General features: G+C 47.6%; 1 protein-coding gene across 4 annotated transcripts in view; it reads right to left on the reverse strand.

The window, feature by feature from the left end:
• Positions 1 to 14,793, reverse strand: part of OPTN (optineurin) — a 543,667-nt gene that overhangs the window by 159,926 nt on the left and 368,948 nt on the right. For all 4 annotated transcript variants that reach the window (XM_086919860.1, XM_086919852.1, XM_086919855.1 and 1 more), the window contains one exon: positions 3,510 to 3,603. In XM_086919860.1, the coding sequence (XP_086775986.1) occupies positions 3,510 to 3,603 (94 nt within the window). The remainder of the gene's footprint in view (positions 1 to 3,509; positions 3,604 to 14,793) is intronic.

Consider the following 14,793-nt stretch of genomic DNA (forward strand, 5'->3'; position numbering starts at 1 on the left):
CTCAAAATAGCTCAGTACCTTCCACTCACCTTCCCATCCCCACCAACCTCTCCAACCCTCACAGGCCCCCCACTCAAAATATTAGAGGCACCATCTCTAACAATTTGAAAACAGTCACCCTCACATTGGACCCCGCCACCTCCCTTCTCAGCCCACGGCTCAAATGCACACTACTTAACTGCAGATCTGCCCCCAGACATGCATCTAACATAGCCGACCTCATAATCGCACATGACCTAGACCTTACCATACTCACCGAAACCTGGTTAACTGAATACTCATCCCCCCATATCAACATTCTAGTTCCCCCTAACTATCATATCATCAGATTAGACAAGACCGGCAAAACAGAAGGTGGAATAGCACGTATTTATCGCAGTAGCCTTTCAGTAACCAGAGCCATCTCCCCTACATTCTCCTCTTGTGAACACATCTGCCTCGACGTCAACAGCGAGGGCAATCCAGTGTGCTCTCTACATTTTATCTACCACCCACCAGGTGACAACCTCGGCTTCACTAAACACATCATGGCCATGATCACAACTAACTCGGGTCGACAAAACACACAAATATTCCTTGGTGACTTCAACCTTCATTGGAATGATCAAAACGACTCTGTGGTTAACAGTCTCAAAAACTTCCTCAAAACCTTAGACCTAACCCAAATCTGCAACAGCCCTACTCATGACAAAGGCTCTATCCTTGACCTCATTATATCCAAAGGTGACACCATCCAACGAGACTCAATCCAACCTTGTGACTGGTCTGACCACCACATTATCACATTCTTCATCAATGAACTTGTGAAACTTCACCCAGCCCAATCCACCAAACCCAAGGTATGGAAAAGAGACTTGAGGAATCTCAATCCCATCTCCTCACCCTCCCCCAGCAACAACATACTCATACCCCCCATTGGCAACGACGACATCCAGGTCCTTACCGATCACTACCTCAACTCAATGACTACGATAATTAACAAAGTTGCCCCCCTTCAGCTAAAGAGAGTCTCTTCCAAAAGCTCAAATCCGTGGTATGACGGTCTGCTTAACAAGGATAGACGAGACATGAGACTAGCAGAACGCAACTGGAGATCCACCCCATCAGCTATGCACCTCAATACTCTGAAGAAAAAAAGAAATGCTTACTTCGACCAAAAAAGCTATTTGAACTAATCAAAACTCAATCCAAAGATGAACCACAGCGAATGCATAGCACAACCAGCATGCTACCATCCTGTGAAGAATTCTCTACCTTCTTCAACCTAAAAACAGTCAACATCAAGAAGGATCTCCTCACGGAACCTAAACCTATGAATATACCCCATCAGCAAAACACCAGTCAAACTAAAAACAATGCTACTTGGGAATCCTTTGATACATACACAGAATAGTCTATAGGCAAGATCCTAAGTACCCTGAAGCCCTCCAACCACCTCTCGGATCCCCTACCTGCAAACGCCGTAAAGGACTTTAGCCCATGGCTTCTCCCGCTCTGGACCAAAATCATTAATAGTTCTCTTCAACAAGGATCTATCCCAGACTCCCTCAAAGTGGGACAAGTATCACCCATACTTAAGAAACCCACATAACTTTCGCCCCATCTCTAATATCCCTACCTTAGCCAAACTGTTAGAAAAATGTGTCCCCCTCCAACTGACTAAACACATCAATCACTTTGACCTCCTCAACCAACACCAATTCGGCTTCCGTGCAGGCCACAGCACAGAATCAGCCATGACTCACATAATTGACGACTCACTCCAAATTCTAAACCAAAACGGCACCTGCCTCCTCATCCTACTTGACCTCTCTTCTGCATTCAATACGGTCAAACACGAGAACTTACTCGATCTGTTGAATATCAGAATGGGCATCTCTTGGACAGTACTCAAATTGTTCAACTCCTTCCTTCATAACCGGACCCAGAAATTCAAAACTAATAACACTATGTCCACACCTGTTCCAGTTACACTTGGTGTACCGCAAGGTTCCTCCCTATCACCGACCCTGTTCAAAATAGTCATGGAGCCACTCACCGCACTGCTTCATGCCTCTAATGTGCAATTCCACATGTATGCGGATGATACCCAACTCTACCTCAAACTACAATCCCCTGAAGACCTCAAACTTCTCAACTCAACACTTAAAGACACACAAGCATGGCTGGCAGAGAACCATCTCAAACTTAATGGTCTAAAAACAGAATTCCTCCTAATAGCACCCCCCTCTAAAATCCCCATCGCCCAGGACTGACTGAAACACCTCACTGCTTTCAACGTCCAACCTATCATTGTAGACTCAGCCAAATCCTTAGGTATCACCCTCGATTCCAATCTCAATATACAACGGCATATTAGCAATGCAACCAAGGGAGCTAATTTCCAAATTAATACCTTGAGAAAGCTGAAACCTTTCCTCCCAGCCAACGACTTTAGAACTGCAGTTCAAGCACTAGTTATCCCTCGGATTGACTATGGAAGTACCGCCCTCTGCGGCCTCCCACTATCAACAACCGCACCATTAAGAGCCTCCATCAATGCCCATAACTGGATCAAATAAACGCTTGCACATCTCTCCGGACTTAAAATCTCTGAATTGGCTACCGCTCAAAGCCAGAATACACCTGAAAATCGCATGCATTACTCACAAAGCCTTACATCACAGCTCGCCCAGCTACATTGCTCAGAAACTGACAATCTCAGGAGGCTCAACAGCCACAAGAAGCACAGAAACTCTCCTTTAGAAACCACAAAGATTCCACAAGAAAAAAAAAAACTTACAAGCGTTCCTTCTCAGGGATGGCCCCAAGGATCTGGAATGCCCTGCTGCCAGAAACGAGACTCATCTCATCCACTGCCTCCTTCAAAAAAGAAGTCAAATCTATCCTCATGGCTAAATTACCTTGAACATTAACTATGCATTTACTGTTTGCCTCCCCCTTGTATTTCAGTGCCTCAATCGAACACACAATCACACTCTACTACCTGGCTTTGTGTGGTCCCTGCACAAATCACATTATTAAGTTTCTTTATTGCGTTCTCCTTTCATATGTATGTACGAATCGCCTTATTATTTTTCTTTTGCGCTCTCCTCTCATATGTATGTAAAGCGCTCCGATATCTGCAAGCATCTTGTTCGCGCTATACAAAACTCTGAAAATAAAATAAAGTTTTTGTGGATACATCTCATACTTTTTGGCAAGCATCCTATAGAAAGATACAATAGTGGAATTATTAGCATCATACTCTGCGAGGCAATCTGGGACAAGCTAGACTAACATTTAACCAATGCGCGCTAATAAGGAGTCAAGATAGAACATAAAACATTTGGTTGAAGCAAAGAGAAGGAGATTCTGCTCAGACTGCTTTATGTTTTCTATTCAAAATTACACCTGAACTGCAGGCTTGTTTTACAGTTAGCAGTGATAAGGAGCCCCCATAACAGTGCTCATCGATGGTAAACAACAAATAGGCACACTTTTCAGATGTATTTTGTTAGCCTATTTACCTCTCGCACTTTGAGATCTTCAATAGCTTTCAATGCATTTTCAAGGTCTGCATGTTTCTGGCTGTATGCTGCTTGTATTGTTGCAAATTGTGATCTGAAATATAAAATGTATTTGTAAATTTGTACTCCACAACACACAACTACAATTCAAATACTATACAGTTTGCAAATGTACGACTAGAAAAAGTTGCCTTTTTATCAGTAAATTTTGACTGCCGTTTTAAAAAAGAATCTGTTATTGTAACATAGTCCACTTTTATTTCATGTTCCTGCTGCAAATCCCCACGTTCAAGACCACACTTGCCCACAAACAATCCTTTGCTAGGGCTGGCACCTCAGCATGGAACACTCTACCTCCTACACTGCATAAGATAACTTCTCTCTCCACCTTCAGGAAGCATCTCAGTAGCCACCCTTTCAAACAAATTCTGAATGGCCATTTTCTTTAAAATCTCTCCTACTTTATTCCCTAAACGAACTCTATTTTGAGTACCATTTAGGGTGATTCTATGTCTCTTCCAGTATACCCTAACTAACCATATTAATATCAGAGTGAACTTCCCTTGCCCTTTCATCCCCGTTTCAATTGTACATGAACAGATGTAATGCTCTCAACTTAAGAGCTGTAAAACAGCTAAACTCTAGACCGACATGTGCTATTAATAGGTTCCAAATGTTTTCAATGTGTGTGTGTGTGTGTGTGTGTGTGTGTGTGTGTGTGTGTGTGTGTGTGTGTGTGTGTGTGTGTGTGTGTGTGTGTGTGTGTGTGTGTGTGTGTGTGTGTGTGTGTGTGTGTGTGTGTGTGTGTGTGTGTGTGTGTGTGTGTGTGTGTGTGTGTGTGTGTGTGTGTGTGTGTGTGTGTGTGTGTGTGTGTGTGTGTGTGTGTGTGTGTGTGTGTGTGTGTGTGTGTGTGTGTGTGTGTGTGTGTGTGTGTGTGTGTGTGTGTGTGTGTGTGTGTGTGTGTGTGTGTGTGTGTGTGTGTGTGTGTGTGTGTGTGTGTGTGTGTGTGTGTGTGTGTGTGTGTGTGTGTGTGTGTGTGTGTGTGTGTGTGTGTGTGTGTGTGTGTGTGTGTGTGTGTGTGTGTTTGTGTGTTTGTGTGTTTGTGAGTCAGTTTCCCATTTAACAAAAGCTGCTATATCATATGTAATCACAGTGGGGTATTTTAGGGTTCTCTCTTTTTTCGGTGCCCAGCAGTTAACATGTTTGATGATCATAACATCTGTCCCACTAGAAGCCTGTCTGACTCACAAATGAATTCCAGTTCCTGATGGGGAAGTCCCAGATGAACCACCACTGGATAGGCCAGTATGGAGAAACCTAGGACTCCCTTGAAGTGGTTCAAAATTTTCTCTGAGAATATCTTGAAGACTAGACAGTCTTACCACACATGTAGGAACAAACGTATGTCTTCTACACAACTTCAACATCTAGTGGATGTTGTCAGGTATATCTGGTGAATACATTATGTGGTAACACTTTTTCTGGTGGATACTCCAAGTGCAGATGCCTCACCTTGAGAATATTCTCAAGAGCCCGACAGAATCTCGACAGAATCTGGAAGATTTTTTAGCATAGCCCCTGAGCACTGGTAAGCACATTGTGCACTTCTGCGTCTACCTCTTCTGTCCCAGAGGCGGCAGTTGAAGCTGTAAATAAGCGCCATCCAAGCGCACAGGCATGAGATTCTTTCTTGACACTGTGAGTAAATTCGGATGCAGAGTTCACAAAACATTTAACTGAATGAGTGTGTAGATCTCTAATCTGAAACCTTCTTCGCTAGAAAAGAAGTCATTCCACAGAACGTGGAGGTCGGAGGGTGGTACGTACTCGGTTCGGTAGAGTATCCACAAGAGAGAATTATTGAAAGTTCATAATTTGTTCTGAGGAGACTTCTACCCATAGACTCCTCACCTTTGGATTAGAGGGTCTGTGGGATGATTCAGACCAAAAAGTCCTGCAAGATCGAATAGCGTAAAACATCTGGCTGTCCAAATCAATAGTGCTCCGAGAATGTGTGCACTCATGCCAAGGTTGCGTCCTGACAAATATCGGGGACACGCATTCTGTGCACCAATGCAGAGGTAGCAGATTTGGTTCTTGTGGAATGAGCCCTTCAGTCCTTCTGGAGGGTGCTTCTTGGCCAGCATGTAGCACGTCTTAATGCAGAGGACTTTCCAACTGTACAAAGTCCCTTTCTGCACTGGCATGCCTTTCTCTGCCCAAAGGAACCCCACAAAGAGCTGATCGTCTACCCAATGGTCTTTGATCCGATCAATGTAAAATCTCAGCGCTCTTTCGGGGCCCAAATTATGTCGAATATGCTACTTACCAGTATGCATCTGTTCTTGGCATGTAGGGCTGCTGACATTCATATCTGTGCATAGATCGCCGCCTAGTGTTGGGTCCGGATGATTGCACATTGTTGTTCTGCAAGAGTCTTCGAAGTATCACAAGATAGGTGGCTCCTCCCCTGGACTACAGTGCGCATGGGCATCGACTCCATCCTCCGATTGTTTTTAGCCATTGTGGCCAAGATGGAGTGAAACTAAGTGAATGATGACCATGCTAGAAGTATAGGTGAATTCTGTAGCTGCTACATGCGCCGGGGAGGAGGGCGGGCGATAATAATGTCAGCAGCCCTACATGCCAAGAACAGATGCATACTGGTAAGTAGCATATTCGGTTCGAGGCATGTGGGCTGCTGAATTCATATCTGTGCATAGAATACATAGTAGTCCCTCCATTAGCGGCGGCCGCCCGTGCCAGCTGCAGCAGTTTGGAGACGTGTTTTTAGAACAGCCTGCCCTACAGCTGCCTGCTGTTTGGAGTGCACATCAACACAATAATGCTTTGTAAATGTGTGTGTGGTAGACCATGTGGCTGCTCTACATATGTTTTCCAAAGGAATATTTCAAAGGAAAGCCATGGAGGCCCCCAACTTTCTGGTGGAGTGGGCCCTTGGTGGAATGGTGAGAGTACGCATGGCTTTCAGATAGCAGATCCGAATACATTTAACGATCCACCTAGCTATACCAGCCTTGGAAATGGGGTTACCTTTGTGTTGTGGCGCAAAGGCAACAAATAGTTGTTTAGTTTTCCTAAAATCCTTGGTTCTATTGATGTAATACATCAGGGCCCTCTTGACGTCAAGGGTGTGGAGCATCCTCTCCGCCAATGACTCAGGATTTTGGAAGAGAACCGGCAATTCAATAGTTTGGTTAATATGGAATTGAGACACTACCTTAGGAAGGAATTTAGGGTTAGTGCGAAGCACCGCCCTGTTAGAATGAATTTGAATAAATGGCTCTTGGATAGTTAGTGCTTGTAGCTCACTAACTCGTCGCAGCGATGTAATCGCTATAAGGAAAGTAACTTTCCACGTCAAGAATTGAATCTCGCAGGAATGCAGTGGTTCAAAGGGAGGACCCATCAGCCGGTTGAGGACCACATTACATTTGTACAAATGGAAAAGATAACAAATGATGTTCTGAATAGATGCATCTAGTGGGTTAATGTTGTGGTCTGCACAATAAATGACAAACCGCTTCCACTTTGCCGCATAGCATGCTCTTGTGGTGGGCTTCCTTGCCTCCCCGATGATGTCCATACAGTCAGGAGGCAAGTGTAGGTAGCCAAACTCTAAGACCTCAGGAGCCAGATCGCCAGGTTGAGCTGTTGAGGATCTGGATGCTGAATGTCGCCATGGCTCTGCGTCAGAAGGCTGGGTGTGAGGCGTAGCCTTTGATGCGGTACCACGGACAGTTCCAGAAACGTGGTGTACCATGGCTGGCGAGCCCACGTTGGAGCAACCAGGATGAGAGTCATCGAGTGCTGCCTGAGCTTGCGTGCCACCAGCGGTACCAGAGGTGCTGGGGGAAAAGCGTATGCAAATTTGCCTGACCAGTTCATCCATATCGCATTGCCCTGCGACTGTGGGTGTGGGAACCTGGCGGCGAAGCTTTGGCATTTTGCGTTCTCCCTTGTGGCGAACAGGTCTATCTCTGGATGACCCCACCTTTGGAAGTACGGTTGGAGTACTGATGGATGTATCTCCCACTCGTGCATTTGGTGGCTGTACCTGCTGAGCAGGTCCGCCATCTGATTGTCCTTGCCTGGGAGGTGTTCCGCCATGAGGAAGATGTTCCTCTGAATGGCCCACTTCCACATGCTCTGAGCCAGATGAGACAGCTGCGGAGAGTGTGTTCCTCCCTGCTTTTGAATGTAGTACATGGCCGTCATGTTGTCTGTCCGGATCAACATGACCGTGTTGCACAGATGTACTTTGAAGGCTTTTAGTGCCATGAAGATCGCCATCAGTTCGAGAACATTGATGTGCATCTTCCGTTGCTGTTGCGTCCATAGTCCCTGCACAGTGTAGTGGAGTACATGAGCTCCCCATCCCTGGAGAGAAGCGTCCGTTGTCAGGATGATCTGTGGCACAGGATCTTGGAACGGTCGTCCCTTGCAAAGGTTTCGTGGATTCCACTAATGCAGAGAGTTGTATGCCCGACAGCTCACCAACACTAGGTCTTTCAACTGCCCGTGAGCCTGAGTCCACTGACGTGCTAAGCACTACTGAAGCGGGCGCATATGTAGTCTCGCGTGCGGGACTATGGAGATGCAGGAGGCCATCATGCCTATCAACTGCATGAATACTCTTGCTGGAAGCGAGTGTTGAGGTCTGAACTTTTGTATCAGCGATTGAATGCTGCTGACCCTCACTGAATTTGGCTGTGCTGTGGCTGCCAGAGTGTTTATGGTCGCACCCAGATACTGCCGTATGTGGGCGGGCTGGAGGTGGGATTTTGGGTAATTCAGTGAGAATCCCAGATCGTGCAGGAGGTGAATGGTGTGGGACATGTGGGCGGCACACTGCTGGGCTGACTTTGCCTGGACGAGCCAGTCATCCAGATAAGGGTAGACATGGATGTTCTGTCTCCTGGGGTGCGCCGCCACTGTCGCCAGGAACTTTGTGAACACCCTGGGTGCCGTGGTGACACCGAAAAGCAAAACCTTGAACTGGTAGTGCTGGTTTTGTATGGTGAACCGGAGGTACTTCCTGTGTGAAGGGTGCAGTGGAATGTGAAAGTACGCATCCTTGAGGTCTAAAGTTGCGAGAAAATCCCCCTGACTGAGCAACGGGAGCACTTGCTGCAGGGTCAGCATATGGAAGTGCTCCGACAAGATGTAGTAGTTGAGTGGCCTGAGGTCCAGGATGGGCCGGAGGGACCCATCCTTTTTTGGTATTAAGAAGTACAGGGAGTAGACCCCTGTGCCTCTTTCCTGCACAGGCACAAGCTCTATTGCTCCTTTTTGCAGCATGACGGTGACCTCCTGCTGCAATAAGTGCAAATGCTCGGCCGACATAGGACGGTGTCTTGGGGGCATGTTGGGTGGAGTGGACGTTAACTCCAGACAATAACCGTATTGTACAAGTTTTCTGACCCACCTGTCTGTGGTGATGGACTTCCAGACTGGCAGGAACTGCTGGAGTCTCCCCCCGACCGGTGTTGTGTGGTCGGGGGGCAGTGACAAGGTGTCACTGTTTGTTGGTGGCAGAGGATCTGGAGTTGTTGTTTCCACGACCTCTGCCCTTGGTGCTGTTACCACGATATCCACCTCGACTTTTGTTGGTGCATGTGGACTGAGTGTTGCCCTTGTAGTACTGCGTGGACTGGGAGAGCTGGCCTCTGGAAACGCCTCTAGTGCTTGAGCGACGAAAAGACCCACCCCGAAACTGCTGGGACTGTAAGGCACCCATGGATTTAGCAGTTTCCGTGTCCTTTTTAATTTTTTCTAGGGTGATGTCAACCTCCGGGCCAAACAGGTGATCTGGATTCACTGTTTGATTAAGGATGGTGGTTTGGATTTGCGGCATAAATCCAGAGATTCTCAGCCAGGCCTGTCGTCGTAGCATAACACTGGTGTTGACAGCCCTGGCTGCGGTATCAGCCGCGTCCAGAGCGCACTTAATCGAAGCATTAGAGATTAGCTTCCCTTCCTGAATAAGCATCTCAGCCGCCTCCTTGTATTCATCAGGCAGGTGCTGCAACAGGGTCTCCAGAGTGTCATAGTGTGCCCTGTCATACCTCGCCAGAAGCACTTGTGTATTTGAAATGCGCCAGATGTTGGCTGCCTGTGCTGCTACCCTCTTCCCCGATGCCTCAAAGACCTTGGATTCTTTGTCTGGGGGAGGAGCATCACCCGTAGTCTGAGAATTAGCCCTCTTCCGGGCATTCGAGACGACAAGGGAGTCCAGAGGCAACTGTCCTTTGATGTAGGTAGGATCAGTAGGCGCTGACTTGTATTTCTTCTCAATCCTAGGGTTTATCACCCTCGCCCTGGTAGGTTCCTTAAAGATCTCACCAGCATGTTTTAAAACACCTTTCAGCATAGGCAGAGTCTTAACAGTTCTTTCTGAGACCGAGAAGGTATCAAAAAGGAAGTCGGACTCCACAGGGTCAGCATGGAGCTGGACGTTGTGATTGTTAGCTGCCCGTTCAATGAGGGCATTGAAAGCTGCAGAGTCTTCTGTAGGAGACGTTTTTGCAGATAATAGTTGAGGGTCTTGTACTGCTTGAGGATCACCTGGGTCAGCACCAGCGGCCCAGGGTTCGTTGGTATCCTCAGGGTCTGTATAGACAGGATAACTGTACTCGTCCTCATCATCCCCCTCTCCAGCGTCCACATCAGAGTAAGTGGGTGAAACATCATGAGTCTGTGGGGAGAGTGGTTCCACCAAGACGGGAGTCCTTCTTTTTCTTGAGAGGGATCTTGTAGGACTCCATTGGGTGTTCCGGGGCGATTTTCCGCTTGTGGAGGGAAAGCTTGCCCGTTTCGGCATCAATGAAGCGTTCCTCATGCTCGTCCACTGAAGGTCGTCGAGGCTGTGGGCCGGGGACCACCGTTGACGACTTCGGCGTTGAGGAGACCTTCCCGGGAACGCTGGCGACAGCCTTAGGAGCGAAAGCCTTCGGCGCCGTCTTTGGCGGCAACGTAAAATGGATGGGCGTGGACGCCTTATGCGGTTTCTCCACCGGTTTCGGAGGCGGAGGATCCTTCGGACCGACCGATAAGGTCCTGTCCCTGATGCGCTGTAGGGAGTCTGTCACCTTCTTGGTGAACGTGGCGGATGGGCGGGCCGGTTCAACGGAATCCTTCGAGGCCTCACCTGGAGTCGACTCTCGGGGTGTGCTGCTCTTGGCCCTGTCCTGTTGACGCTGAGTCATGAGAACCTTTGGGTCATCCAGACGTTTCTTCGGGTCGCCGAGAGCTTTCTTAGGGTCGCCGAGAGCTTTCTTCGGGTCGCCGAGGCCTTTGCCGGTGTCGACCGTCTTCGGCGCCGACGCGCTCGGCTCGATCACCTTGACTTTAGTCTTCGGCGCGGCAGACTTTGTCTCGACGCCCTTGACTTGAGCCTTTGGCTCGACAGCACCCTTCTGCTTCTTCGGCGCCAAGGGCTCCGAGGCCTTGAAGCCCACCAAAACGATGCGCACTTTCGATTTCGAGGACGGCACCTGCACAGTTTGTGTGGAGACCGTAGGTTTCACTTTCGGTTTCTATTTGCCAGGGTGCGGCTCAACAGCAATGTCCGTGGCCGAGCCCGAAGGCGGGGCCGTAGAACCCATGGTAAGATCTTGGGTAAGGCCCGAAGGCGATCCCTCTACCTGTGCCTTATGAATTGGCACGACCCCAGAGTCAGTTTGAGGAAGCTCTTTGCCGAGCTATCCTCTATGGCCCTGAGGGCCCCGTCGTCGTCTTACCTCGTCGACGACTTCTTCGGCCTCGAACATCTCTGCATCCGTGTCGTAGTCGACGTCCGATGCGGGGTTCGTCTCACTAATGTCCTGGATAGATTCTTCCTCGACATCCCCTGCATCGAAGATGTACACAGGCGCCGGTGCAGCATGCTGGGCCTCCTGGCGCGCAGCTCGTCGAAGCTTAAGAGTCTTCTTGGACCTGAAGCGTGAACAAGCCATACACTTGGCTTCATCGTGGTCCGGCGAGAGACACTTGTTGCACACCGGGTGGACGTCGATGTGGGGATATTTCGAGTTGCAGACGGGACATTTCTTAAATGGACTACGGTCCATGATGAACGGTCGATAGGGTCTGAAGCGTCGACTGGGCCTTCTGCATCGAAAGCACGCGGGTGTAGGGAATCCGGCTTGGGACCGAGCTGGAATAACTAAGACCGAACGCAAGACGATACCGACGTATTAGACTAAAGACCTTTTGGTCTTAAGAAAGTTTTCTATTGATTCCGACAAGGGGGAATTCAAAGACATCCAAACCCAATGGCGGAAAAAAACAATCTGAGGATGGAGTCGATGCCCATGCGCACACTGTAGTCCAGGGGAGGAGCCACCTATCTCGTGATACTTCGAAGACTCTTCCAGGACAACAATGTGCAATCATCCGGACCCAACACTAGGCGGCGATCTATGCACAGATATGAATTCAGCAGCCCACATGCCTCGAACAGTCTCATCATCTTTTGAGGGTTGAGGTGAAGCAAAGAATATAAGAAGCATGATGAAATGTCAGACATGAAAGGGGTGTCACAACCTTTGGCAGAAAGGCTGCTCTGGTCCTCAACACCTGTTTGTCATGAAGGAAGTTGCTGGCGCGAGGATAATCTGAAAAAGCCTGAAGCTCACTTATGCAATGAGCTGAAGTTATCACGGTAAGCAAGAAGTCAGGAGGTGTAGAGGGCAGCTATGTATCGGCTCAAAAGCATTGTACATGAGAAAAGTAAGGACCAGATTAAGATCACACTGTGGCATCACCAAGGGATTAAGAGGAAGCATATGAGGTAAACCTTGAAGGCATCAAATCACAACAGATATTTTAACAAGGATATCTGGTCTGGTAAACACAAGAAGGCAGAAAGGGCTGAAAAATAACTTTAACAGTGTTCACTGCAAGTCTTTGTCAGGCCAATACCAGACATTAGTCTCCCTGATGGCACAGTGGTATCTACCGAAGCAGAAATCAATCTTGCAATTCATGACTACTACGAAGCATTATACAGTGCCCCAACTGACACGTCGCAGGAACACAAATTAACTTTCCTGGATGCCCTCCCGTACCCCAAATTGACCGCTGATGTCCAAAAAGACCTAGCATCCCCTATAACTAGAATGGAAATAAAAGCGGCCATCAAAGATCTACCCAATAACAAGACACCAGGATTAAAATGGTCTACCATCTGAAGTCTATTCGACTTATGCTGACAAATTAGTCCCATGTTTGGAAAATTTATATAAAACGGCCTATAAAAAATACACTCTACCATTGACCACCATGCAAGCCCTTGTCATTTCCCTTCTTAAACCAAATAGGGAACCCCGAGATATGTCGAGTTACCACCCCCTTTCCTTACTATCCTCCGAATATAAAATACATATAAATACATTTTTGGCTAACCGTCTCCTTCCCTATCTTCCCAAACTGGTTCACATTGATCAAATGCAGATTTGTTCCTGGTCGTAACACTTCCTTCAATAGAAGATGTTTATATTCCATAATGGAAACCGTATCGGGCTTTATCCGTAGAGCTTGATGCATATCCCTTGATATGCAGCAGGCGTTTAATACCCTTAATTGGAATTATATGCTGACAGTTCTGGAGTAGTATGGCCTTCCTCGTGAATATATACAATGAGTGAAACTACTGAATACGGCCCCTACGGCGCGAGTTAGAACTGGATCTCACATATCTTCTCCTTACCCTGTAGCAAGAGGGACTAGGCAGGGATGCCCTTTGTCACCGCTATTATTTGTTCTAGCGGTGGAACCTCTACTCATTAAGCTCCGTCAAGATGCTGTAGATTTAGGAATACTAATAAATAGCTCTGCGCATATAATATCCACCTACGCTGATGACCTCATCCTTTACCTAAAGGACCTTACTACAGATACTTAACCTATCCCTCATATATTTAAACAATTCGAGCTGATCTCTGGCTTCGCAATAAACGCCAATAAATCTTATGCTTATTTCATGCAACATACTTAAAACTATTAAATTCAGAGACCTGTATTTAAAAACTGCCCCACAAACCTTTAAATATTTGGGTATACAAATATATAGATCCACGCAAGACCTGATAGATGATAACCTCTTGAAAACTATTAGGTCTTTCCGATCACAAACCTCTTTTTGGACATTGTTGCCTTTATCTGTGATGGGCAGAGTCGCCATCTCCAAAATGGTGATGCTCCCGAGACTTTTATATTGTTTTACTAACTTGCCAGTTATAATTCCGACCAATATCTTTCGTACACTGGATTCACTTTTTTTTTTTAAACATATTTTTATTTGTCAATTGCAAACACAGCGCAGAGCTCTGCACACCAGACTCTTCTGCCGGATCATACCATACATTATCACGGAGGCAACTGACTTTTGCAGGTTTCATTCAAAGAAAAAAATGAAGAATACATAGCTCAAGACAACCAAACCCCCCTCTCTCCAACTCCTCCCATCCTCTCCCAACCCCCCAAGGTCGCACAATGTCCGCACAGTCTTTGCCGTAGCCTCGATGTATAGCAACAAATCTTTGACACAATAACCCACACCTCCCCCGCCCCCTTACCCTGTATCCCCACAGCGCCGCATACATTCAGACTTATCCTAGTGGACGCGCCTCCCCGGCCACCGGCGGCTCCAACCACACCCCCCTGTAGTTGCTTGGGCAGCTCCTGGCCACAAAAATAGGCTGTTCCAGTCCCATACAAAAATCGAAGCCGTTCTTCCATGCTGTCAGGGATGGGGCCTGCTGCGCCTTCCACGCCCTAGCAATATCTCGCTTTGCCAGTGTAAAGCCAAGCTGCATGAGGTGTCTTTTGTAAATGTTACCCCCTATGCCCTCCATGACGTGAAGCAGAGCCAGCTGCGGCGTCCGCGGAAGCTTCCACCCCAGGACCTCCGAGAGGCACGCAAACACCGCTCCAAAACTGCGCCAAGTAGTATGTATAAATGTGCCCTCCTCCCGGCCACATCTGAGGCACTCCGGGGAGGCAATCAATCCTGCACGATACAGTCTGGCCCGGGTATAGTAGACCCTGTGAAGATATTTAAAACTGGATGAGGCGGAGGCGCATTGCTATAGCTGCTCCTCTGGGTGCCGCTAATGCCTCCCTCCAGTCCTCCTCTTCCAATGCACCCACATCAGCCTCCCAGTCCCCCCGCAGCTTATGAAGGGAGATGGAGCAGTGTAGGACTAGGGATTGATAAATCTGAGAAATCTTTTTCGTCTCCAAATCACCCATAAAAACG

This window comes from Lissotriton vulgaris, chromosome 1_1 (genome assembly GCF_964263255.1).
Source record: "Lissotriton vulgaris chromosome 1_1, aLisVul1.2, whole genome shotgun sequence".
NCBI classification, from domain to species: domain Eukaryota; kingdom Metazoa; phylum Chordata; class Amphibia; order Caudata; family Salamandridae; genus Lissotriton; species Lissotriton vulgaris.